General features: G+C 41.5%; 1 protein-coding gene across 1 annotated transcript in view; it reads right to left on the bottom strand.

The window, feature by feature from the left end:
• Positions 1-546: 546 nt before the first annotated feature.
• The window catches only part of HECA (hdc homolog, cell cycle regulator), a 46,290-nt gene continuing 19,732 nt past the window's right edge, over positions 547-27,104 (bottom strand). The window contains exons 3-5 of the mRNA XM_025383770.1: positions 14,109-15,149; positions 6,814-6,968; positions 547-4,425 (exon numbers count right to left, since the gene is read on the bottom strand). Coding sequence (XP_025239555.1) covers positions 4,261-4,425; positions 6,814-6,968; positions 14,109-15,149 — 1,361 coding nt within the window. The 3' untranslated portion in view covers positions 547-4,260. The remainder of the gene's footprint in view (positions 4,426-6,813; positions 6,969-14,108; positions 15,150-27,104) is intronic.

Raw genomic sequence — 27,104 nt, 5'->3', positions numbered from 1 at the left:
AAACCGTGTGAATTGCTTCTGGAATTTTCCATTTAGGTTGACCATGGGTTACTGAAACTGCAGAAAGAAAACGGCAGATAAGGGGCGACTACTGTAGCTAGTAAGTTTGATTTCACCAAATCATGCCGACAAGGCCTTGCATTTTGTTTTGTTTGATTAGAACTAGCATTTCAGGGAAATCAGGATGACTTAAGTTTTGGTTATGTGGCTATGGGTGGTTGATCTTGGGGTATATCTAATCTTTAACACTATACCATCTATCCAATAGAATTCCCTAAAACCAGAACAACAATTTTGGACTATTCACATAGAATCAACTTTGTTATACAGAAAGCTTTTATTGCAAAGTGAGTTTACATGTGATACATGACTTGTAAGCAACATAAAAAGTTGGCAGTTTTTATTAGCTGCAGGAGTGACTTTGAAAGGGTTATCTGAATAGTGATCAAAACCTCAGAAAGCTTTCTCTTCATCTTATTCTGACCAGACAATCCCACTGCTCAAAAATCCCAATGAAAAATAAAGTGACAAACTAAAGACAGAGTACAATGTTAGTTTCTGGAATTTTATTATTTTTAATACATACATTTCACAAACAGAAACCCTCTAAAACCACACACAGTTCCACAACCAAATGTTTCAATTTTATCCACATTCTTTAACTATTTACACTGTCTTTCCTCAACAAAAGTGCAATCCAAGACATCTTGACAAGAAATCTTTACTGACAAGAATTTATTTTTGAGCTGGTTTTAATGGAGCCCATCCATTTTATTTTCTTTCAATTACCTGGAATATTTAGTGAACAGGACATAAAGATGAACTGGGTTAGGCAGCATCCTATTGTAGGAAATAAAACACTAAACAAGAACACGTTCTCCTCACTTCCTTTCCAATCTCCAATGAAAGTCATTCAACAGCTGCTACCAGGATACAAAACAGAAAAGCAAACTGGAGTTCTTGACCTAGACACAGGAGAACAGACTGTGTATTAAGCATCAGTCTTGCAGGACTAAACAAAAGATTTTAGCAAATTAGTTTTGGTGCTCTAATAAGGTACATATAAGTCTTATCTGTTAGTTTCAGAGTTCAAATACCTAATAAGATTCTTTTTTGATGAGTTAATTTTCCCCCAACATATATGAAAATAACTTTTACTCAGAAAATGAACTTCTTGCACAAAACCTAGAAGTTAAAGGGCATTTGAGGAAAGCTCCTCTGTAACTAAAAGAGGAAAATTCACCCAACTCCCCAACTTCATGGCACCATAGCTCTTTTAAAGTATAAACCCATTATATCAACTGCTTCAAATGTACCAAGAGAATGAAGAGGTGAGATGGCCTGAAGAGAAAACAATCAATCAGAAATTGTACTCTCACTAAACTAAAGCAGATCACTGTATTTGTTCAAGGTATAAAACTCTTAAAAATAAATAATTAAAAAATATTAAGAGTAGACAAAAAAACACTTTGAAATTATTAGTCACTCTTAAGACTGCTTCATTTTACTGAACACTATTCATCAGAAAAACAAATTGGATCTCTTGGGTAACTAATATTCTTTTAGTATCCTAACTACAACACAAATAATAACCTTTTTTGATATATTCCAATTCCAATCAAAGTATTTAGGGCAAGCTTGGGGTATTAAGGTCAGTAGATTTCCAAAATAAGATTTATCTTCATGGTGTTGAATACTCAATTATACTTTATTCCCAAATCAACCAAATTTTCCCTCTAGACAAGAATGAATCACCTTAAAGGCGAAAGATATTCTCAGATATGCTTCATGCTCTCATTATTTTCTCTTTAAGTAACTGAAGACATCCATAGAATCCTTAATTTAGCATTGAAATAATGTCCAAGAGTAAACTTTATCCAATTACAGTAAAACCTCATCCTATTTATTGTTCAGGGGGTAGAAAACCATCTAAAAAGGCAACATGGAACACAGCATACACTACACCGACAGTAGTTCTAAATTCAGGAGCTTGCTGAATGCAATGTATAGGTCAATTGTAAGCTTCAGAACAACAATATAAAGCAGGTTTCACTATAAAATTTTAGGTGGGTTAAAGATCAGCATCATCAATATTTTACTATTTAAATTCAGAAATAAAATCCAAATGGTATTACGAGGACAAGAGAAACTTAGCACTTTTTGCATCTGGGTACATGAGAGAATCAATAAGGAAATAGTTAATTCACCACTACAGCTTTGTGCATTAAAGACAAGTTTGCAGAAAGCTATGTCTTACAATCCTCCTCCTTTAGTTGCATCAAACACTGTCAGTTCAATGACTTTCTACCTCTTATAGGCATTTCATGCATTTCTTCCCACTGAAAAGTTTTTTCAGATGATCAAACACTAACCTAGATGCAGCAAACCAAATCATCCAAACTGAAAGATAAAAACTATTAGTCAATAACATTGGTTCTTTAATGCTGCATTGTTTCAAACACAACATCAAATACTTCATATAGAACTGAAATTCGGCTGGGCACGGTGGCTCACACCTGTAATCCCAGCACTTTGGGAGGCCGAGGCGGGTGGACCACAAGGTCAGGAGAGCTAGACCATCCTAGCTAACATGGTGAAACCCTGTCTCTACTAAAAATACAAAAAATTAGCCGAGGGTGGTGGCATGCACCTGTAGTCCCAGCTACTTGGGAGGCTGAGGCAGGAGAACTGCTTGAACCCGGGAGGCAGAGGTTGCAGTGAGCCGAGATTGCACTACCACACTCCAGCCTGGGTGACAGACCGAGACTCCATCTCAAAAAAAGAAAAAAGAAAAAAAGAACTGAAACTCACTTGCAGTATTGCCTAAATACTTCTGAAAAGAAAAAACACACAGGGGGAAAAAAAAAAAGGTATAAACCAAATGAATAATATAAAATGTTCACATCAACCCCAAATTTGGCTATTCATAAAATGATTTTCAGCATTTTTAGCATATATGCACATCATACATGAAATTATGAAATTAACTTTTGAGAAATCATATTCCAATTCTATAAGGGTATGGGATGTCAGTCTATTTAAAGCATTAAAATCTACTGAACCAAAGGCTGTATTTTGGAATGCCCAATGCTCTGACTAATCAAGTTCTATATATATGATCATCTTTTTTCATCAACAGTAAGGTATCATGGGCTTTTTAGAATGGTCTATTTTTCAAACGTACTGCTATGCATTACAATAATTGATTTTCCAAAACATACTTAAAAAAGAAATAGTAAAATTATTTTCTTCATCATCCTTTCATACTTTTTTTTCCCTTCCCTCTTAAGGTCAAATCTTTGATTTTGGAAACTCAGAATTAAATGGGTTAAACATGGCCATAAGTAATTTTGAGGACAATAAGTGTGGCAATTATTGGTTCTGAAGCTCACCAGTTAGATTCTGTGGCTGATTTACCTGTGAGAAGAATATGACACCAAATGACACTTCAACAGCGCAACCTGTAATAAATCATCACTGCCCAAATCATGTTATTCATGGGTTCTCCTTAAGAGCTATTTTACCAACTTCAAAGACACAATTCAAATGATTGAGTTCTGCCTTCTTGCATTATTTCCAAATTCATTTCACATATTCTGTTATAGGTCAGTTTACCTAACATAATTTGCAACACTAGTATCTTTCATATGTCTTACAATTTGGATATTATTTTCAGCATGAAAAATGAATTGGCAAATTACAATAGCGATAGAAACAGCACTTGTACCACTTTCAGATCACCTGTCAGTGTGAGTAAACTGCCTGCCCATGTGTGCTGCAGAACACTAGGCTGAGATAGACTAATGCACTATTAGCTCTCCAGGCACAGACTTACATTCACTTGTCACATGTTTTTCCAAAGGCCCAAGGAAGATCTAAAAGGTGGTTTTTAGAAAGTTAACATTTTAGTAAGTGTTTCCTTCCAACTCCTATCAAGCTCTTAGTTTATAACCACAAATTCCTTTCCTAAATTCACCCCATCCTCCCCAGCATCTTAAAGCTGCATCAAAGACTCTTGGTAAGAGTGAACCCCGACCCAAATGCACAGGATTACCCATCTGGGCTCTGGTCAAAACCACAGACTAACACTCGGGAATCAAGACAGGGCAAGGGCAGCCCCTATTTCAGTGGCACACATACAACAAAGTAACTCTCCTTTAAATTAGAAAAGAAATTAATGTCACAGAATGTTTCCCTATAAAAGATATGTAATAAAGTAATAATATCAATAAAATAGCTATTACTAAAGCAAAGCTTTCATCAATAAGCTTCAAGAACTTTGAAGGAGGAAAATGGCTTCACGAAGTGGTAGTCCAGGTTCCCACAGTGTGGACACTGCTGGACGTTGCTATATTCTGAGAAGTACTGCATTCCGATCCTCACGTCGATCACCGGCTTCCCACAGTGCTTACAGTTCAGGCGGGCCTGGGGGAAACAGACACCATCAGCCACAACACCCCTCTGCTACCCAACACTTGTCAAAGCCACCCAAACCAAAATGCTGGGAAACTGATCAAGGGCTTCGTAAAGGATCCCCTTTATTACCAGAAACAGGGAAACAGGGTATGCCTGAAAGACTCCCAACTTCTCTCCTGATATGCAGCACTGCTAGTTGTTTCACCTACTTATGAGAAGAAAATTCTAAACTAGTACTACCTAACTGAAGTTCCCTAACAATCAGAAACCCCTCCCCCTGGATTTTAAGACAGTGGCTGAAGCTGACTTCCCTCACCCAAACCTCCACGAAACTTCTTTAAAATTTCATTTTTCATTCTACTCTATATAAAACTTGCATTTTCTTTGATGTAAAAATAAAATTTCCCAAGATACTCAAGTAAAATTAGCAATCCAGGAAGTGTGGTGCTGGTCTGAGGCTTCTGGAGTTCCCAGCACCCTGCATCTTCACTCATGCCTAGCCTCTCCTTAACAGCACAGTCCTGGAACCTTTCAGCAATGGGTCCAGGACTTAAGTGAATAACCAGAAATTATAAATAAAACAGACTAAATTTAGACTCATTTAAAAAATGTACTTAAAAAGTATAATCTCAACTTGCTCTCAAAATACTCCTGGGAGGTAGGTAGTATTAGCTGACTTTTAGATAATGCAACTGAGGCACATGTGATAAAGCACCATGCTCAAGACCACGCTTAGAAAGCAGCAAGGCTGGAGTGAACCAAAGCAGCCTGCTGATCCTCAACCACTGCAGGAACTACTTTTCTGTAACCTGAGATAAACACTCTTTTAACTATGTAATCTCTCTGATTAGAAGTGTGATTCTGAGCAAACCTGTCTTCACCCTGTTATGCCTTTCTAAGAATCAATTATTGCTTATTTTTGGCTACATCTTACTGAAGACTTCTCTTGATTCATTAGTAGCGTCTAACACTTGTATCCTCACAGATTTTTTTTTAATTAATAGTAATCGAACATATTTTCCATTTCAGTAGGGTGCCAGAAAAGAAAGGTCTGGGCTTCAATTGTTTTAAGGAAGAAATACAGTGCATGGTGAATACCAAGAGGCTGGGTGTGGCAGGATGCTGTTCTGTTTCTCTTCCTAAAGACGTGGAAATAATCTCATTGCCTTTCAATGGTGCATCAGAAAGAACACCAGAACAGGAGTCACACGGTGCGGTCATGGTTGTGACACAATGTATGTAGACCTGGGTAAAGCATCCCAAGTTTGTAGGCCTCCATTGTATGAGGAAATAAGGAGGTTGGTCTAGATCCCAGGTCCTTTCCAGTGCTAATCTTCTGAGTTAACAGGCTCAAACGTTCTTTCGCTTCCTTATTTCTTTAATTTAAAAGATAATCCTCCACGCTGTGTGTGCAGAGGGGAGCTACTTCCTCTGGTTTCCCTCATGAGCTGGCATTAAGGCATAATAACTATCGTAAAATGCTACAGTGAATAACTACTGATAACAGTAAAGATATTCTCTTTAGAAAAATCAAGCCATAATGCTAAAGACATAAAACTATACAGTAACTAATAAAGTATGTATCAGCTATTTGCACTACAAAACCAGGCTGGAACACTTTAGAGCAAAGAAAAATTTCTCTCCTGCCCATGACAGTATCAAGGAATTATGTAACAAGCTATTTTCTTTCCCAAGCACTTGGAAATAAAGCGAGATATTTCCAAGGATTTTGTCTCCTGTGATTCTACAGGTGATTTGTGTTTTCATATGTGAATACCTCCCTCTTTTTCTGATGACAGCTAAATTTCAGATGTTCTCATAGCATGAGACAATGCCTCCTTTTAGGAGTGCTTTAAGGATTACAACCTCAAACACCTTACAAGACAGGCAATTCCTAGATAACTGTACTATCCCACAGAAAGAAAACAACAAGAAAATCCTGTCTATTTAAGAAAGTGACTTTCTTCCTTTTGAGTAACTTTTTTTCTATTATAAATTTAGTATAAGCTAATCATACAGAATCTTAGAAAATATACTCAAGGAAAAAGAGAACTAAAGGCATCTTTCAGCCTCCCACCTCTGAGACCATCTGGTAACAGGTTAGCAATTCCCTTTTCATGCTCACTTACTTACAAATGCAAGCATATTATTATGCCATTTTATAACCTATTCTTTTGACCTAATATACTGGAAATGCTTCCCACATAATTATATGTTATACACTATCCCTTTTAATGACCGCACAGTATTCCACTAAATGACTACATTACAAGTAGTAACTCAGCCATCATTGCTAGACTGAATTTCTTCTTTATTGCCAGAAGCATCTTCCCTACATTCACTTGGGGACAGAAGCCTAGTATCACCCACTGCTCCCTCAGTGTGTTCAATACCTACCTGACAACATGGAGAGGCAGCCAGGATGTCGTAGGTATACATAGTGCCCAGCTGGTGCCAGCTGCCATCCCACCGTGACTTACACTTGATGCAGATGATCTTGTGAACCCCTTCCAGGCAGTCCACGCACACCGCATACAGGTGCATGAGTCTCCCTGTGCACAGAAGACACAAGGCTCTGAGTGGCCATCATGGAAATCATGTTTCATCTCCAAGGGGATAAAAAATGTTTCACCTACCAATTATAAGCAAAGATTTTATCTTTTGGATAAATATAAAAAGAAAAATCAATATTTAGTACACAAGCTGTCCTTTCAGGATAATGATGAACTACTAGTTATTGTCAATAAAACATGTATTTTAAGTTCAAGCGTATTAAAAACTTGGCTTCAATTTGCTTTTCCAAAAAGTGCTGCTGGACTTACATAATGGGTCCATCCAAATTCAAGAAACAAAAGCCACATATACTCAAAACCAGCCTGTACTGTATTTACGCAGGACTTCCTGCTCAAAACTTTATGTTTAGCATATAGACTTAACCAATAACATTGGTCTTGTCACAAGCTCTCACCCCCTGACAAGTCCCATCATAAAAATCAAGTCTGTCTTGGGGACTGATAGCCCAAAATTACACCACAACCAAAATTACTATGTTAACTATCCTTGTTCTCAAAATGCTCAGCCATCACCACATCTAATTTAGGAACCAGAATTGTATCTTACTTGTAATTTTTTAAAAGAAGTTCAACATTTTATTCACTGAGCTCTTAAAAGTTACTACATGATCCCCCTCCATTATTTGATAACATCTTAATGTTTATAAAGGAAAGATGTCATCCTAGTGTATATGGAAGCATCACAGTTTAAATAATTAGGGAAGAGTCAGAATGCCCAGAATCTGCCCAGGCAACATATAACAGCAACATTTCTGCTCTCTGTGTGGGACCCAGGGCGCTTCCCCATGTAAAAAACTACCATCAGGAGAACACATAATCCTAAGTGGCCTCACATTCAGAATATGCTGCTCACTGCCATCAGTCAGACTATGGGTCTTCAGCACTCAGTAGTAAGGACCAACCTGCTCCCTACCCGATGGAAAGGTATATATGTTTCATCTACAGTACTTAGGGGGAGCCCTTAGTTCGCATTTGCTTGCATGACCCCCTTCCTCCTTCAGTGCAAGAACCATGTCTTATTCATCCTTGTAGACTCAGTGACTATCACGATGTCTAGGATGTGGAAAGCACTTTGTAAGCGTATGTTGGGTAAATGGATGGGGCATGTTAACAGCCAAAGACAGCATAACCTTGGGGGCCTTTATGCCAAAAAGGGGAAGGATGACAAGAACTTCTTGAAATGCCGCCCACCTCTGCTCTATGGCATTGAAAATAAAAGGGTCTCACATGCCACATCTACTCTAGCCTTGGGGCATGTTAGGAAGTCCATTCAAGGATCCAGGAGCCACTGGAAACAACTTCATTTGCACTCTTCATCCTGCTTACTCAATGCAATTCCCAAACATTCACAGGTACAGAGGTCACAGCTAAGAAGGGTAAGGGCAGCCTTAGACACAGAAGTCAGGTGTTGCTAACAATGACCATAATGATGAAGACAGAGTAACTTTTACTAAGAGTTAACCGAGGGTATGGCACTATGCTACCAGCTCCATGTGAATCATTTCATTTAACCCTAACAGCACCATTACAAAATAGGCATTACTGTTGCTCCCACTTCTGAGAGTAGGAAGTGAGGCTTAGAAGCTGAGCAGCTTGTCCAAGTTCATGAGATAATTAAGTAGCAAGTCCAGACTGATTCATGTCTCTTGGATCCATAACCTACAGGTAAACTCACAGGAACACTTGGTCTGGACTCAGTCTAGATTTGTTTCAGTTCTACTAAACATTGTCCTGACCACAGAGAATTTTGAATTTCTAAACCCTTTGTGAATTTAAACCAAAAGCCGATTCTCTGGAGAACAATCACATGTGGTTCAAAGTGGTAAAGAAGCCCAATAAGAACTTCTTAATTAGATCAATCTTAATAAATTATTAAAGCTAAACAAAACCTATTTTCAGAGGAAAAGAGAGCAAACAAAGTCCAGAGACAGAGTCCGGGGAGGGCAGTGAGGGGTAAAGGGCAGGGCGAGGAAGTGATAATCCAGAGAGGGCCACTGGACACAGCATGTACTGCAGCATTGTGTCAGCCCTGCACGCTATGCAATCCTGTGGCCTGCAGTGTAGTGTGGCCCTTCTATTGGAGTTGAAAATGCTTTTTAAAACACGTGGTCGGGCTAGGCACAGTGGCTCATGCCTGTAATCCCAGCACTTTGGGAGGCTGAAATGGGATGATCGTTTGAGGCCAGGAGTTCAAGACCAGCCTGGGCAATAATACAGTGAGACCCCATCTCTTAAAAAAGTTTAAGGCTGGGCACAGTGGCTCACGCCTGTAATCCCAGCACTTTGGGAGGCCAAGGCGGGTGGGTCACCAGAGGTCAGGAGTTTGGATCAGCCTGGCCAACATGATGAAACCCCGTCTCTAATAAAAATACAAAAAAATTAGCTGGGCGTGGTGGCAGGCACCTGTAGTCTCAGCTACTCATGAGGCTGAGGCAGGAGAATCACTTGAACCCAGAGGCAGAGGTTGCAGTGAGCCGAGATCGCAGGATTGCACTCCAGCCTGGGCAACACAAGCGAAACTCCATCACAAAACAAAACAACAACAACAACAAAGTTTAAAAAAATTAAATAAGCCAAGTGTGGTAGCTTGAGCCTGTAGTCCTAGCTACTGGAGAAGCTGGGCAGGAGCACTGCTTGAGCTGAGCAGTCCAAGGCTGCAGCAGCTATGATCACTCTGCTGCTTTCCAGCCAGGGTGACAGAGTGAGATAGAAAAGAAAAAAAAGAAAAGAAAAGAAAAAAGAAAAGAAAAGAGAGGAGGGCAGGGGTGGGGAGGGGAGGGCAAAGGAGGGGAGGGGAGGGGAGAGGAGGGGAGGAGAGGAAAGGAAAGGAAAACGGAAGAATGCAAGGTCAATAATTGGTGATTAAAGACATGATTTACATTTTCTTACTACAAATAAGATGGCATGGATTTCTCAAAGATGTGGCAATAAAAATGCTGACATGTGGTCAAGGACTTACTTGTGGCAATGATGACTTCTCTGGTAATAATTAAACACCCTGATCTTCAGGTTTTATATCAAACGTTCAACTTCTCAGTATCTTTGTGATGCACATCTAATGTGCGCATTATCTATTTATGTATGTCTATGTTTTGATGTATATATACACACACACAAGTACTCAGGCCTAATTTTTACCTCTTTCTTCATCTGCTCCTTGCAAAGTACCCTCAAGATTTGGTCGTGGGTTTATCATATCCTCCTTCCTTTTCTTTCTCTTTTCTTCCTATCCAAGAGCTCTTCCAACCTTAGGATTTTAACCACCACTGTTACAAACTTCCCAGTGTTCAACTCAAATGCTTATTTTTAACTGTGTCTGCTAGACATCTCCACACAAAAGTCCTAACATCCCTTCAAACCCAAGACTCACGAACCTCATCTTCTGCCCCCAAAACCAGGCCCTTTCTCTACCTTTACCTACTCATCTCCTTTCTCTACTCTTCCACCATTTATCTGGTCTAGAAACAAAGTGAATTTTGTTTCTGAATTTACAAGCTATAATTTTTCTTTAAAATAACCTCTTGACAATATCCCCTCCCTTCCATTCTGTCCACACCTTAGCATTCTTTTATATCCTTGCATCTAGACTACAAAGTCTCAACTCTGTTTGTAGATCCCACCCCTTTCAAACCCCTTTCCTGTCCCTTTCCTCCACGTGACTGCCTGCTTTAAAAAAACGTTGAAAATCTGTCCATTCACATTCATAAAGAACATATAGCAAAGCTCTTTATTATGGCTTGAAAGTACTTCTGCAATCTATTCTCTCCCTATCTTACTCCTTTCCCACTCTAGAACACCCTTGGCTCCAACCAGTTCTCTCCCTATCTCCTGATCACAACCTGCCCTTCTTCTTTTTAACCACCCTTCCTTTGCTTGCAGGCACTCCCTCCTCATCAACAAACACCTGACCTGGGTAGACTCTCTGCTTACCAAGATCCAGCCCACCTTTTGACATCAGCATTCATGCTGCCTCTTTTTATGAACCAAGCCAAAGTGGTCCCTTCCTCTGGAAATTAAAGGATACTTAATGTACATCATATCCAGGTGTGATACTAGAACTTGAAGCCTGGTAAGTTACATTTTATAAAAGCATCTTATTCTAAGATTATAAATTGATGACAAGCAAGAACTGATAGTACCCAGAATGTGTGAAATCCGTAAGTTTGATCAACAGATGAACGGATTACATGAAAATAATTTGTCCATTACAGATAGAAAAAGAACACTACTATTCTCATATATGCTGTACCCATATTCATCTTCATAAAAAATGTTTCAAGTTTTATGATGGAGAAATAAAGGTGTTTCCATCCACTTCCCTCTAAAATTACCCCCAAACAGGATTAAAAAACAAAAACACAAACTCCATCATGAAACAATGAAGTTATTTCAACCCTGAATCAAACTATATGAAGTCAGAAAGTGGACTGAGGTAAATGGTTAAGCTCTGAAACTGGACAAGCACTGGGGAGTTTGTAGGGAGATCGTAGGGAGCAATAAATTACAAACAACCATAAATTCTATGCAGCACTTTCTATCAAAAAACAGAGTATTTCAGCATCATCTGAACCTGGGCTAGACTTAGGACTTATGCTGATGAACAAAATGTGACAGGAGTGATGTTACTCAGTTCCAAGCTTAAGCCTCTAGAGACAGACTCTGCAGCTTCCACTCATATCTCTTGAATGCTATCCTGAGAGCACCATGTGAAAAAGTCCAAGCTAGCCTACTGGAAGATGAAACTACATGGAACATAAGACAAGCCATTCCGGCTGAGACCCCCTAAGCCAACCTAACTGTCCTAATCAATCCACCCACAGAATTGTGAGAAGTCATTAAATTATCCTTTTAAACCACTAAGTTTTGGAATGTTCTGCTTTATAACAAATGCTAAAAGATATAGGGTAAAGTTAGTTACAATTCTCAAAATGAACGAGACTACTCTCTCTGCAATTTCAGCTCCCTTTCCTTGCTCAGAAAGGTAGCACAGGAAATTACATACATGAAACAAGAAGAGCATGCTATTAAAAGGAGCTCTTGGAAATTAAAAATGTAAGAACAGAAAATTTTAAACTCCGTAAAAACACCAGAATAAAAAGTCAAGGAAATTTTCCATAAAGCAGAAAAAAGAGATGAACAGGGCCATGAATATATTTATTATATATCCTTTATTATATATAAAATAAAGGAGTTCTCCACTCCAACAAAAGATAATCTAAGGGGTCTAATGTCTGATTAATACAGAGTTTCACAGAATTTTTTAAAAGTGAAAATAGGGTAGAGGAAATTATCAAAGAAATAATACAAAAACAAATTTCTCCAAATGGAAGATGGTAAGTTTATAGAGCCAAAGGGCCAAGAGAGTGCAGAAAGCACAACAAACAGGGAAAACTGTGTAAAAGACCAGCATATGGTAAACTTTCAGAACATTAGGGATATACGAAGAAAATCTTAAAACCTTCATGGAGGGGTGGAGATGGAGGCAAAGACAGGAATAAGAGTAACATCAGACCTCTCAAAATAGCGACATTGTAAGATGGGAGACAGTAAAGAAATGTCTTCAAAATTCTGAGGGCAAAATATGTATAACTTAGAAGACTACACCCAGCTAAATAGCAATGAAGAGTGAAGATAAAATCAAGATATTCTCAAGATGTTCAAAGTCTCAAATCATCTATTCCCTTTCTCAAAAAGCTCCTGGGGGATGTTTCCTAAAAGCTGAGAGAACAAACCGAGAAAAAATAAAATACTGAGATCCAGGAAACAAGATTTTAAAAAATAGGACAGAAATGAAGGCATTCCTAGAAGGACAGCAATGTGGTACACCAGGTCCTGAGTGCACCAGGACAGGTAGAAGCAGGAGGGTAAGAGTCTCCATGAGGGGCATTTTCAGGGGCAAAATTTTTTTTTTCCAAAAAAATCTGACAGGTATGTGGAAATGTTTCTGAAAGATGGTTTGTAAAGCTGCTGGAGAGTGAGAACTAGCCAAGGTTATTAAAAAACAAAAAAACAAAAAAACCTATGCAAATGAAAATAATCAATTAATCCTAATAAAAACAAAAGGAGTCCTAGAATATACCGTACTATATAATAAGAAAAAAACCCATACTTCTTGGCTCAATATTAACTATATATTCACGTTAGTAAACATTAAGGATTTAACCAAGAATTGTGGTATCTCATCCTGAGAAGGAGGAGGAGGGGGATGCATAGTCATCCACCTTCAAAGCCAGTCAATAAACAGATAATATGTAAAACTGGAGAATGAAGACAGCAGTATTTACAATCATGATGTTAAAAACTTGAAGCATAAGCTAAGATTTGAAAATGTTTGTCTGGGTACTGACACAGCAGGGTTGGCGGGAAGGAGACACGTAGGAATATATCATTTTTACAACAAGCTTTTTAGCACACATTTAAAGTATAAACATGTTATATGTGATGTGTCTCACCTTTATGGAAGTTCAGTAGTTGTATATGAACTGACAGATTTCTTATACTAACCAACCTCATCTTATTCAATTTATGGCTGAAACATACTAAGTCCTTACATGTCATCCATAGGAATAATAAGCTTCCCCATCGCCCCTCCCTCCATCCACCACCACCACCAGGCTAATGCCTGAGCTTTCAATAATCCTGTTTACCTTTTGCTGCTATCAAGACAGTCTCATCTTTCATAACTTCAAAATTAATTCAACTAATCTAAAAACACCTTGGCCCTTTTCTGACCACTGCTTTTCCTCACTGTTGTAAGGATCAAAGAGGATGCACGGCTAGTTGGACCCATTAAACAGGTTTACAGTAAGTGACAAATATGCAAAAACTCCACTAACTTCCTTCCCCATTATGCAAAACCACACGCCAGCAATCCTCTCTTCAAATTACAGAACACACACACAAAATTATCCACTAGGACAACTGTACTTGGTACTGCCACATCAGAGTAAAAAATCACCACGTCACTGGGCGAAGCTGAAATATTCAAATGTTACCTAGCACCTGACTAGAACAAAGAAACAACACTGGTGAAAACTAAGCCAAAATAGAGCAATCCGTCTTGTTTGCTGTTTGGTTTTTAACAAACAGAAAGCAGGCAAGGTGAATTAACACCTATACCTTGAAGGTGACAAGGAACATCATATTCGATCTCATCATGTCTGGACGGGCTTAGGAACAGAGTTCCATCCACCAGTGGGAATTGTTCGAACACCGGGAGTGCCCGGTGGCACAGGGCACAGTTTACTACGTTTCTGTGGCTGGCACTGAGCGCGGCCAGAATGAACTTCCGCAAGTCCTCCCCCTGGCCCACTTGGGCATCGTCTTCCATGCGCACGTGGAAAGTGTTCAGCTTATGCCTGGGGATGTGAGTGAGGAGCTCGGAGAGGTCCAGCCGCCGAAGGAACTGCACGGGGGTGTCGAAGTGTCCCCCCCTGTGAACTGACAACCCCGCAGGGCTGTAATCAAAGTGGGCATTTCTGAACACATGGCCCCCGGTCATGGCCTTCTTGTGAGGCTCCAGATGGATGGCGTTCTTTAAGAACTCCCCGAGGTATCTGGAGGAGCGGGGGCCGCTGAAGTGGGCGGGAGAGAGGATGGAGTAGCCCGTGGGTGGGGACTGGCCCGGGGAGCCGCCGGGGGAGCGGGCACCGTAGGCCGCGGCACCCACTGCCTTCTCCTGGGAGTTCTGCCGGTCCATGGAATGCCGGCGGGGGAGGTCGTGGCTCGGGCCTTTCTGGGGCTTATTTGGCGGCCTGCACTTTTTTGCCTCCTCCGCCGCCTCACCAGGGGGCCTCCCTGTGTTCTTCTCGGAGCCAGACTTCTTCTTTTTCTCGTCCTGCATCCGCTTCACCTGGTACCAGTCTGTGTCCTTCTTCAAGTGGCCCTGGCCACAGCGGCAGGAGCAGAAGCGGAAGGCCAGGTCGTAGCCCTTCTTTGTCCACATGTTCTGGCGGCACTGCTTCTCGTTCCAGCTGCGCGCACGGCCGATGCAGTTGAACTGGACGAGGATGCTGCTCTCCCACTCGTAGAAGCACTGCAGGTGCATCCAGGTGCTACAGGGGCAGTGCTCGTTGTTGCACACCACCTTCTGGTAGTCGTCCTTCTCCAGGTCCACTGGCCTCCCGAAGCTGCAGATCAAGGGAGTGGCACATGGGGCTTCTGGGGGAGGAATAGAGAGAGAACAGATTTCAGGTTTTTGGATTAGGGATACTCAACCTGTACTTGCAACAGTATGGTGTAAGGTTTTTCTAATACATGAATATAATGAAAGGCAGTTCCAGGGTTCATTTAAAGATGAATCACTCCAGTGAACCAGGGAATAATATAAGTAGCTTCATCACTACTTAACCAACCAGTCCGGTGGAATCTCTAAAAAGGGCCTTCAAAGCCCTTCATCCCGACCTTTAGGCTGTCCTGAATACCAGAAAGATGCTGAAACATAGACGAACTCATGCCCATTTCTCGTCTAAGGTGGTTTGACACCTAATGTCAGGGATCATGGATCAAACTAATTTGTTGGTCTAAACAAAATTACAAAGACGGGCTGTGAAGGAAAAAACCAGAATTCTTCCAAAGCTATCAGGACAGGAAGTGGGAATAACATAGTTGTACTCTATCTTAAGTACATGTCCCACACATGGTGCAAATAGCCAAGCGGGTTCCCAGAAAGGACAGAAAACATGGTGACAGAAAGTAGAATCCACTAACCCAATTCTTAAGAAATAAACATGATTCATGGATATGGGAACTCCACTGATTCCTTATAGATATTCAATGATAACTGAACATCTGAACTTAGAATTTATTTCTAAAATGTCAAAAAGACATGATAGAGTCGTGAAAAAAAAAAAAAAAAAAAAACAAGTGGTTGCCACGGGGGGTGGGGGATGAGCAAGCGAAACACAGAGGATTTTTAGGGCAGTGAATCTATTCCTATGATACTATAATGGCAGATACATGTCATTATACATTTGTCAAAATCCATAGGATGTACAACACCAAAAGGGAACCCTAATGTCAATTATGAAATTAAGTGACAATGATGTGTCAATGTAGGTTCATCGATTATAACATATGGACTATCTGTGTTCATAGTGGGGGAGGCTGGAGGAGGGCAGGAGGTATATGGCAACACTCTATACTTCTAGTTTTTCTGTGAACTTAAATCTGCTCTAAAAAATAAAATCTGTTTTTTAAAATGAGAAATAAAAGGACATGCATGTGTAAGTCCCAGTTCCATGGGATACTAGCTGTGTAAAAGTGAACTGGTTATTTCATCTGTTTAATCTTCAATTTCCTCAACCCTAAATGGGCATAATTATAGTAGCTACCTTATAGAGATTTTCTGAAGATTAAATAAGAAATGCTTATAGAGTTTAGCACAGTACCTGGCACATAAAGGATTACTAATGTAGTTGCTGCTGTTCTTGTCGTTAACTGACTGTGACACAGCTTGCGATATTTTTATTTATAAAAGAAGCTGTGTAATGGGTGGCCAGAGGTGGAAAGGGGCTAAGGCAGAGATGGCAAAACTGACCAATGTGGGGCCAAACAGGGAGACTGAGAGTCTCACAGTGCAGGACCAAGGAAGCATACCTGTTGCCACAGGCCCAAAAGAGTGGCTGCCGGTTGTATGAGCGGGGGCTGGTGCGGCTTACAGGCCGGGATGAGAAGGGTGCTTCAGGGAGTCACACAACTAACAGACTTCCCCACTTGTGTCTTGGCATTTCTACAATTTTCAATACAATTCATCACTCCCTTACACTCTTGCTTGCATTTCCGTAGTGTTTTATACCATGCAGTTCTTTTGCCTCCTGATCCCCAAAGTAAGTACTCTCCAGGACCAGTGCTCAGCATTTCTCTCCTAATCCTCTAGGCAGAAGCTAAAAACTACATCACCACTTCTTAATGAGGGCACTATTATTAAGTGCCCTCTTCCTGTAATCTGGACAATTCTCTTCCTGTAATGCACTGCAAGAAGCATCTGCAAGAAGCATCTGCACAACACACTACAAGAAGCATCACTGGGCCTGAGCACTCAGTATCTGTAGCCCACCTACCCCACCTTCCCCATCATGATACCCCCAACGTTCGTAACACTTTCGAAGGGCCCCTTTGGGGGACAATACTACTCTCCCAATTGGGAACCACTGGGCTTGGTCATGAAGCAGTTTAGATTATGTGTATAGATGACAGAAGCTAAAGTCAGATTCCCAGCCTCAGAGTTCTGCTCTAGAAAGCTTCCCCGGTGGCAGAGTGGGGCACAGGACTGGAAGTAGGGAGGCCAGAGGGAGGGTGCTGCAGGTTGAGAAATGATGAGTGCCTGTGCTTCAGGAGCAGCATGAGAAGATACAGAGAGAGAGAGAGAATGCTGATGGACAGCAATGTGGGAGCGGGGCAGGGAGGATGAAGAAGCCTTAGGGCTGCCCTACTTAAGACCCACCGACTTGGAAGTGCCTGTGCACCACGGAGGTGGATAAGACATGAATTTGACTGGAGTTCAAGACATCTAGAGCTGTGAATACAGATGTGGAGTCACTCAGCCACAGATGAAGGTCAAATCCCTAGGACTAATGAGATGCCCAAGAAAAATGTGAGGAGTGGGCAGAGACCAGAGGCCGGGAAAAGAATCCTGGGATGCAAGGACTGGAACCAAGGCTGGAGGAGAAGATTCCCCTGCAGAGATTGGTAAGAAATGAACTAAGAATTTACTGAAAAACAAGCCAGGAGAGAATTACGTCCAGGCAGTTAGGGGACAGCACAGTGGCTTACACCTGTAATCCCAGCACTTTGGGAAGCCGAGGCGGGTGGATCACCTGAGGTCAGAAGCTCGATACCAGCCTGGCCAACATGCTGAAACCCCATCTCTACTAAAAATACAAAAATTAGCTGGGTGTAGTGGCGCACACCTGTGATCCCAGCTACTCAGGAGGCTGCGGTGGGAGAATCACTTGAATCGGGAGACGAAGGTTGTAGTGAGTAGAGACTGCGCTACTGCACTCCAGCCTGAGTGGCACAGTGAGACTCCCTTTCAAAAAAATAAAGAATGAAGAACTGCAAAATGTCCCAGAGCACCAGGTAACATCAGTGCTTCTCCACCTCTGCACTACAGACATTTGGGCTGGATCATTCTCTGTTGTGGGAGCCATCCTGTAAGATTCCTAGCAGCAACCTCACTGTCCATCTCACAAAAGCCAGCCCCACTCAGTGTCTCCAGGCACTGCCAGGTATCCCCTAGGGGGCAAAATTACCCCTGGTTGAGAACTCACAGGATGCAATAAGCCTGAAAAGTCCCAACCAAAATGAGCAGTGAGCCAGGGCACTGTCTCCTCAGGGATGATAGAGGGCAGGCAGAGGTGGACAGTGAGGTGAAAAGGCAGAAACAGGAAGACTCCAGGAAACTCTTTCCACATGGTAACTGTAGGGCAGGGAAAGAGCATGGGCAGGGACAGAAGACAGCAGAGGCTGAGCCTTAACCATGTTCATGAGCTCAGGGAATGCAGGCCAAAACCTCAGGACAGCTTAAAGACATACGAGAGGGAACAAACCATGTGACTCCTCTACTCAACAACCTTCCCAACCTTATCCCTGCACACTGAAACAGAGACACAACATTCCACCAAATCAATCAGCAGAGGGTGGTGGCAATGTGGACCCATAAAGCCTGTACAAATATTAGTTCTGTCATATGTTACAATTATCCCCTTCAGGTGTGGGATTCCAGGGCCTTGGCAAAATGGCCCTAAACCAATTTGTCTACCTCTATGTATTAATATTTGATCACCGTGGCTTCCCCTTAATCTTCATTTGTCCAAATCCCATTCAGCCACTGACAGCAATTCACAGTTCAGACTCCGCAACCAGACTGCCTGAGTTGGAATCCAGGCAGGACCATTTATGAGCTGCATGCTCTTGGACAAGTTACTTCTCTTTGTGTCAGTTTCCTCTGTATAAAATATAGAAAACAACAGAATGTACCTTTAATGGTTCAGAAGAATGAAATGAAAAAAACTATACACATGAAGTACTGAGAAAGCACCTGGCATCTAGTAAACTTCCTCTCCACTCCTACTGCTTCAAGGCCCACCTCTCTACACACCAATTTTACCAGGATTGCCCCCTATCCTGAGTCCAACCCTTCCCCTCCCCTCCCCGATGGTCTGGCCCCAATCTTACTTGAGTCCCTCATCATGGGGACCCTCTTCATAATCCTCACCAGCTGATGACTCGGGAAAGGAAGCCTTTTACTCATCTTAGTGTTCCTGGCACCACTGGGCCCAGGCTTTGTACAACTCCAGTGTTGAATGAAGTCGCATTAAAGACACTGGCTCACCAAACCCGCACATGACAAGAGGAGCAGAAGGGAAAAAGAGAGCTGTAATCCTAGACAGACAGACCTGGATGTACTCAAGCACACCAAAAAGAAGTAGAAGAGTGGTTGAAACTGAGTAAATTTACCAGTCACCTGGGCTGTGACTTTTACAGGCCTTTAAAATGTTAATTGGTCAATTATTAAGTGTAGTTTTTTTAATCTTGATCCTTCAAATGAAGAGCCTTGAAGTGAATGTCACTGAAATGTAACCACAATAACCAAATATTACTAACCCAAGACCAATAAAGTCAAATTAGGTCAAAGGAAGATCTAACTAACATTTGCATTCACAATATTCCAAATGTAAATGCTGAGACTGACTTGATATTTCTTTGAAAAGTATTTTCACATTAAAGAAAGGTGTATTAAGAGAGGAAAAATTCGTATCTTTTCAAAAAGCAGCAAATATATCATTTAACCAATACTGAGCACTTCCTACATGCCAGGTCTTGAGCTAAAAGCCCTAATAGTCTAACAGAAGTGCACACATGGAACACAGACGAGGTACCACAGCTGTGCCTGTCCCTGTCCCTTTAACAGTATTTGTCATGTTCACAGCCATGCTCCACTATTTCCTAACCAGCAAGCCTCTTCCTTGTATTAAAGAGCCCCCACTCCAACTTGCCAGCCCTGCTTGTTTACAGTCAGCCACTTTGATGTGGCCTTGCGGGTAGGCTTCAAAAACAAATACAAGGCCAAGAGCATGTTAAATATGCCCAGTAATATGCACAACAGACACCTCACCCTATTACACACCAGCAGGGTGAGGCTCCCGGGGAGACAGGCAAAATGGGGTAACAGGGTGGGCCCTCGGGAATAGTCAGAGGACATCTGACAATGCTTTTGCTGAGGTGTGTTGGCCTCTAAACTCGGACAGTATTTCCTTCAAGGCTCGGTTCAAACACACTTTCCTCCCTCATTAGCACCGCCCCCAACACACAACACACACACACACACACACACACACACACACACACACACACACAGTCCAAACTGGAAAAGCAGCAGGAAATAATAGAAGAGAGGTGTTTGGTGCCAGGTCTGCTCCTGATTAGTTGTTTGACATTGAACAGTTTTGTTTCCTCATCTGTAAAGTGGGGATAAAATGCTTGCCCTATTCAGCTCATGTACATGGAAACACTATAAAGTTCCATAAAAATGTTTACTTATATGCTACTTCTACCATAATTTTACACTGGTGTATTTTACTCCCCAGATAAATGCAAACTGCTCCAATGTTTTCTACTTTTTCTAATGTTTTAAACATGCCATACAGTAGGTATTTAGAAAATAAGTAAGTATGGCCAGGCACAGTGGCTCATGCCTATAATTCCAGCACTTGGGAGGCTGAGGCCAGAGAATCTCTTGAGGCCAGGAGTTACAGAACAGCCTGGACAACATAGTGAGACCCCATTTCCACAAAAATTTTTAAAAATTAGTTGGGCTCAGTGGCATGTGCCTATAGTCCCAGCTACTCAGGAGGCTGAGGCAGAAGGATCAAGCAAGTCCAGGAAATTGAGGCTACAGTGAGCCTGGGCAAGAGCATGAAACCTTGTCTCCAAAGAAAAAAAGAGAATAGCAGTCCCACAAAGGCATAAATGGAATATAGATTGATCTGATACAACTAAATCTTCAACAGGAGAGATGGGAGAAGGGTATCATACACTTGTGCTACCAACTTCCCTTGGGGCATTAATCTAAACTGTGATAACCTAACAAGCAAAACAGAAAAATGCTCCTTTACACAGAGCTGGCGTTGTTTTTAAAAAGTATATGAACCTTCTAAGGCCTGTATTTTAGGTTCATCATCAAGTGTTCAGTACCCAGCTTCTGTTTCTCCTGCTCAAGTTAAAATAAACAGGGTTCATGTGATTCTGGGCAAAAATCTCAAGAGTTCAAGTCTGGACAACAGAGTAGCTAGGCTGAAGTCACCTGGGCCAAGCCTATCTTGTCTCTCCAGCTTTCTTACCCTGCATCCTGCCCTCAGCACTTCAGAACTCTGTGCTCCCCACCTATTGAAAGAGGAGGATCACACTGACTGCCCAATGAGCCCAAATCCCCTGACAACCTCATTCACTGAGGAGCCCCATAAACAGGACATTGCTATTTTCAGCTTTTTAACTGAGTTAAATATTTTTATCCTCCTTAAAATAGTTGCATCATAAGCAGGTGGGGAGTTGGGTGGAACGAAGGTAAGGAGGGTCTTAAGTCACACGAGGCTTTCCAGGCAAAATCTAAAGTAGGGACGACTTAGTCACATTCATCCATGTAAACCCACTACTGTGTAAATAGGTGTTTAATAAATCTTCTGACGAAGGAAAGAATGACCCAACCAGACTCAGTCCTCTGGTTGTGACCATAGTGCTAGAGAGAGGGTGAACCCACGGGGAGAACCAACCCAGCTGCTGGGGAGGCAGCTACAGAGCTCCAGCCAGGTCTCCCAGACTCAGTCCAGGCCTTCTCTGTCAGGACAGAGCTTGGCCCTCACCCTCACTTCCTCAAACTAACATCACCCAGGTACTTTTTTTTAAAAAAAAAAAAAAAAGAGAAAAAAAAGGACATGTATGTGTAAGTCTCGGTTCCTTGGGATACTAGCTGTGTAAAAGTGAACTGGTTATTACAAATGTAAGGTTTCAAAACTGTTTTATTAGATCGCTGATTATTCCTCTTATGTGGGAACAAATCCCCTTGTTTGCAGAGAGCATGGTCCTCTTAGGGTATGAATTTCTGACCAGTGTCCTCCATCTCCAGCTTCCCGACTCCCGACCATGCGACATGACACAGAGCCAGCCTGCCTGGATGTGACTCAGCTCTGCAACTTATTAAAGACCTTTGGCAAATCACCGAACTTCCCTGTGCCTCTATTTCCTCACCTGTAAAATCCTGTAAAATGGCAGAAATAATTTTTTTTTTTCAATTTCTTTTTTCTGAGATGGATTTTCGCTCTTGTTGCCCAGGCTGGAGTGCAATGGTGCTATCTCGGCTCACCGTAACCTCCGCCTCCCAGGTTCAAGCAATTCTCCTGCCTCAGCCTCCTAAGTAGCTGGGATTACAGGTATGTGCCACCATGCCTGGCTAATTTTCTATGTTTAGTAGAGACAGGGCTTCTCCATGTTGGTCAGGTTGGTCTTGAACTCCCGACCTGCCCACCTTGGCCTCCCAAAGTGCTGGGATTATAGTAGGCGTGGGCCACCACGCCTGGTCCAGAAATAATAATATTAATACCCTAATAACTAACCCTAAAGGGTTGCCATGAGGAATAAAAAAGTTATTAAAGTAGTTAGAACAGTGCTTGGCACATACGCACAAATTTTTTTTTTTTTTTTTTTTTTTTTTTTGAGACAGGGTCTTGCTCTGTTGCTCACACTGAGTGCAGTGGCATGGTCGTGGCTTACTGCAGCTTCAACCTGCCAGGCTTAAGCCATCCTCCCACCTCAGCATGGGACTACAGGTGCTGGGACTACAGATGCACACCACCACTCCCAGCTGATTTTTTTTTTTTTTTTGAGATGGAGTCTCGCTCTGTCGCCCAGGCTGCAGTGCAGTGACGTGATCTCCGCTCACTGCAAGCTCCACCTCCCGAGTTCACACCATTCTCTTGCCTCAGCCTCCCAAGTAGCTGGGACTACAGGCACCCGCCACCACGCCCAGCTAATTCTTTGTATTTTTTAGTATAGACGGGATTTCACTGTGTTTGCCAAGATGGTCTCAATCTCCTGACCTCGTGATCCGCCTGCCTCAGCCTCCCAAAATGCTGGGATTACAGGCGTGAGCCACCGTGCCCAGCCCCAGCCGATTTTTTATTAAAAAAAATTTGTAGAGATGGGGGTCTCACTCTGTTACCCAGGCTGGTCTTGAACTCCTGGGCTTAAGTGATCTTCCTGCCTTAGCCTCCCAAAGTGCTGGGATCACAGGTGTGAGCCACTGCACCTGGCCAAGCACTGTTTAACTATAAGCAACTGTTAATAAACACCATATCACTTTATATTACTTGTCATAAAAATCAAGGGATTTTGAACAAGTTCAGAGCAAAGTCACAACCAGGAAGTGGCCATCCATCCTCCTTTCTCCACGTTAAGTGCAAGGCTGGCTAAGTCCACCAGGAGTTGAGCACTTCAGTATATTCACCCCTTCTCATTTGCCCCCTTTTGCTACATGCAGGCACACACCTTCCTCCACCTGTGCCTCGCCTCAATCCTGTCCCAATCCCAAATCCCTTCCACATCTTCCCAAGCCCAGGGAGGTGCCAGCCTCTCTTAGCTGGGAAAGTACCATCCCGCTCTCTGCAGCCCTCTATATTACTCTTGGGCCAAATGTTGCCACTTGCATGCTCTCCTAACTTACACTTTTGTCGATCATGACTTTCTATGTGTGCTTTAGGCTTATGAGGGGCAAGAAGTAGAGTGCTTCTTCACAACAAAGCAGTACAGCATGCATAAAGTAATTCACTCAATATTTACTAACTAGTTTCAAAGAAATAGAAGGAAAAGGAGACCTTCAAAATTATCTTCTTCTAACCCCGTGAAGATGTTCTTCGCAGTGTCAGACAAATAAGTACTCTGTTATATTGTCAAGAGGCGTGTGAACCAGAGCAACTCTACCTTAAAAACGAGCTGGGTAAAATCAGGCTGAAACCTACTGGGCTGCATTCCCAGATGGTTAAGGCATTCTATGTCACATGATAAGACAGGAGATCGGCACAAAATACATATCATAAAGACCTTGCTGACAGAAACAGATTGCAGTAAAGGAGCCGGTCAAAACCCACCAAACCCAAAATGGCGACGAGAGTGACCTCTGGTCATTTCTCATTGCTATACTCTCACTAGCACCATGACAGTTTACAAATGCCATGGCAACCCAAGGAAGTTACCCTATATGGTCTAAAAAGGGGAGGCATGAATAATCCACTGCTTGTTCAGTATATCATCAAGAAATAACCATAAAGTGGGCAACCAGCAGCCCTTGGGACTGCTCTGTCTATGGAGTAGCTATTCTTTTATTCCTTTACTTTCTTAACAAACTTGCTTTCACTTTGCACTGCGGACTCACCCTGAATTCTTTCTTGTGTGAGATCCAAGAACCCTATCTTGGGGTCTGGATCAGGACCCCTGTCCTGTAACAATATGTTAAACCTAAGCCATCTTTCCTTAGCATGGGTAACAGCGATTCATGAAGCATGACTGCATTTTATTCCTGGGACATGGTTCTGAAGAACTTACATAATTCAGAACAGATTATTCCATAGTCTAGAGTATGGGGAACGCACACTCAGAACACAGACACGTGCAGTTATTGTGCTGTATTTCTGCTTTACTCATACTTTTTAATTCTATCAGCACTGACTCTCATACTTCTGAGTTTATTTCATAAATTAACAGCGTGTCATGTCCTGGTATCTTTTATCACATCTAATTTCTGTTCCAAAGTTACTGATTTCCAGGATGTTTTTCAGCACCAGTATTAGCACACTTAGGTGATATTTTGAAAGCTACAGGCTGGATGCAATGGCTCACGCCTATAATTCCAACATTTTAAGAGGCCAAGGCAGGAAGGTCACTTCAGCCCAGGAGTTCAAAACCAGCCTGGGCAACATGGTGGGATCTCATTTCTATAAAAAAAAGAAAATACAAAAATTAGCCTGGTGTGGTGGCACATGCCTGTAGTCCCAGCTACTCAGGAGGCTGAGGTGGAAGCACTGCTTGAGCCTGGGAGGCAGAAGGTGCAGTGAGCCAAGATCATGCTACTACACACCAGCCTGTACGACAGAGCCAGACCCTGTCAAAGAAAAAAAAGAAAAAGCTATAATAAAAATTATAAATTATAATGGTGAATGTAAAAAATAATAATAATAATAATAATACAAACGTCACCAAAATCCTTACAGAAGTTCTAGCAATGAGAAGAGTTCACATAATACTGCTACAAGTTACTATTTCTGTTTATAAGAAAATAAAAACATATAAACTATAAACATATTTATAAAATATAAACATATAAAATATAAAAAATATAAATGATGCCACTGTGTAAGAAAGCATTTTTATAATTCAGTTGACCTGACAGCTTTGAAAATATGAAATGGCTTCACACATAATTTGGGAAAACATGCTTACTGAAATTTTGCACACAATGTGAAGCTTTTATTAATATTATTTGTATGTGATTAGTTGAAATTTGCATAATTCAATTTGTATATAATGGGATCACACTGTACTGGAAAATAAATTAGCAGGCTGCCTTTTCTCTTGTTTGGAGATTTAGATCTTGAGGGTACTAAATCATTGAAAACTACGCAGCATCCTAGCACGAACATGCACTGCATAATGTGCTCTGAAGGAAACGTAGATTCAGGAGCTCTTGGAACCAAATCACACTATCATAAAATGGGAAGAAGACTCCAGACTAAGCATATGTGTTAAATGTATGTATATGTACATGTGCATATACAGTCATGTGCCATATAATGACATTTGATTCAACAATGAACTCCATACACAACAGTGGTCACATAACAGTGTAACTAAACTGACAAATTCCTATTGCCTAGTGACGTCCTAGTATACCTATCTCATTTTCCCCTACATTTAGGGTAGCCTAAGTGTACAGTGTTTATCAAAGTCTACAGTAATGTAATGTCCTAGGCCTTCAGATTCACTTACTGACTCACCCAGAGTAACTTCCAGTCCTGCAAGCTCCTTTCATGTGTAAGTGCCCTACATGTGTGTACCACTGTTTATCTTTTGTACTGTATTTTACTGTGCATTTTCTATGTTTCTGTATGTTTAGATGCATAAATACCATTGTGTTCCAACTGTCTACAGTATTCAACAAACCTGATGTACAGGTTTGTAGCATAGGAGCAACAGGGTATACCATCTGGCCTAGGTATGTAGTAGGCTATACTTTGTACAAGTACACTCTACGATGTATGCCTTTGGATGAAATCACCAAATGACACACTTCTTAGAATGTATCCCTGTCATTAAGCAATGCATGACTGTATATGTACAACTGTGGAGAAACTGTCCAACCAGTTGTTAAACAATCCTTTTTTTAAAGACTTCTTGTCAGTCTTTAGTGCCGTATTCCAATATTATCCTTGCTTAGGAAAATAATCTTGATTTTTTGATTATCCATATTAATGTCCTCCTTTGTCAGCACAAATATTCAAAATGTGGCAATACTCAAACCTCTTTATTCATAGTTTATCTATGTGATTTTCATTTACCATGTAAATTACAACGTAGTGTCCCAAATGTTGGACCTGCTTCTTCTCCCTTGATGAGCTCCAAAATGGTGCTTGGAGGCCAAAGGTCATGGCTGATTTGGCCCCTTCCCCTTACCTCTGAAATCCCAATGACTTCTGCTGAAAAGAGTAATGACTTTATCCCTTCCCTAGTCTGCCCAACAGGTAAAGCATATGACTGCATGATTAAATGGCAACATGGGTCATCTGTAGACCAGTTACTGGTTAGAAAATACAACTCACAACTCCCTGCTGTTCAAAATCTTCTAAAAGCTCAACTGATAATAGGTGATATGATGTCTACATATCCCCTAGATCAGAGTTCCAATGGGTCAGTTTGGCCTGCATTGTGTCTTATTAAACCAGTCCAGAGTTTTTGTTATGGAATGTGAATCAGAATGCTGTTTTGGTACAGCACACATTCTCCAGGTAGCTAGGACTCCCTCTCTACCCCATTCAGATGCAGTCTGTCCTCCATATCTGTGGGTTCCAC

This window comes from Theropithecus gelada, chromosome 4 (genome assembly GCF_003255815.1).
Source record: "Theropithecus gelada isolate Dixy chromosome 4, Tgel_1.0, whole genome shotgun sequence".
Classification (NCBI taxonomy): Eukaryota; Metazoa; Chordata; class Mammalia; order Primates; family Cercopithecidae; genus Theropithecus; species Theropithecus gelada.
Note: the sequence above shows the minus strand (reverse complement) of the source record. Positions and strands in the feature narration are given on the sequence as shown.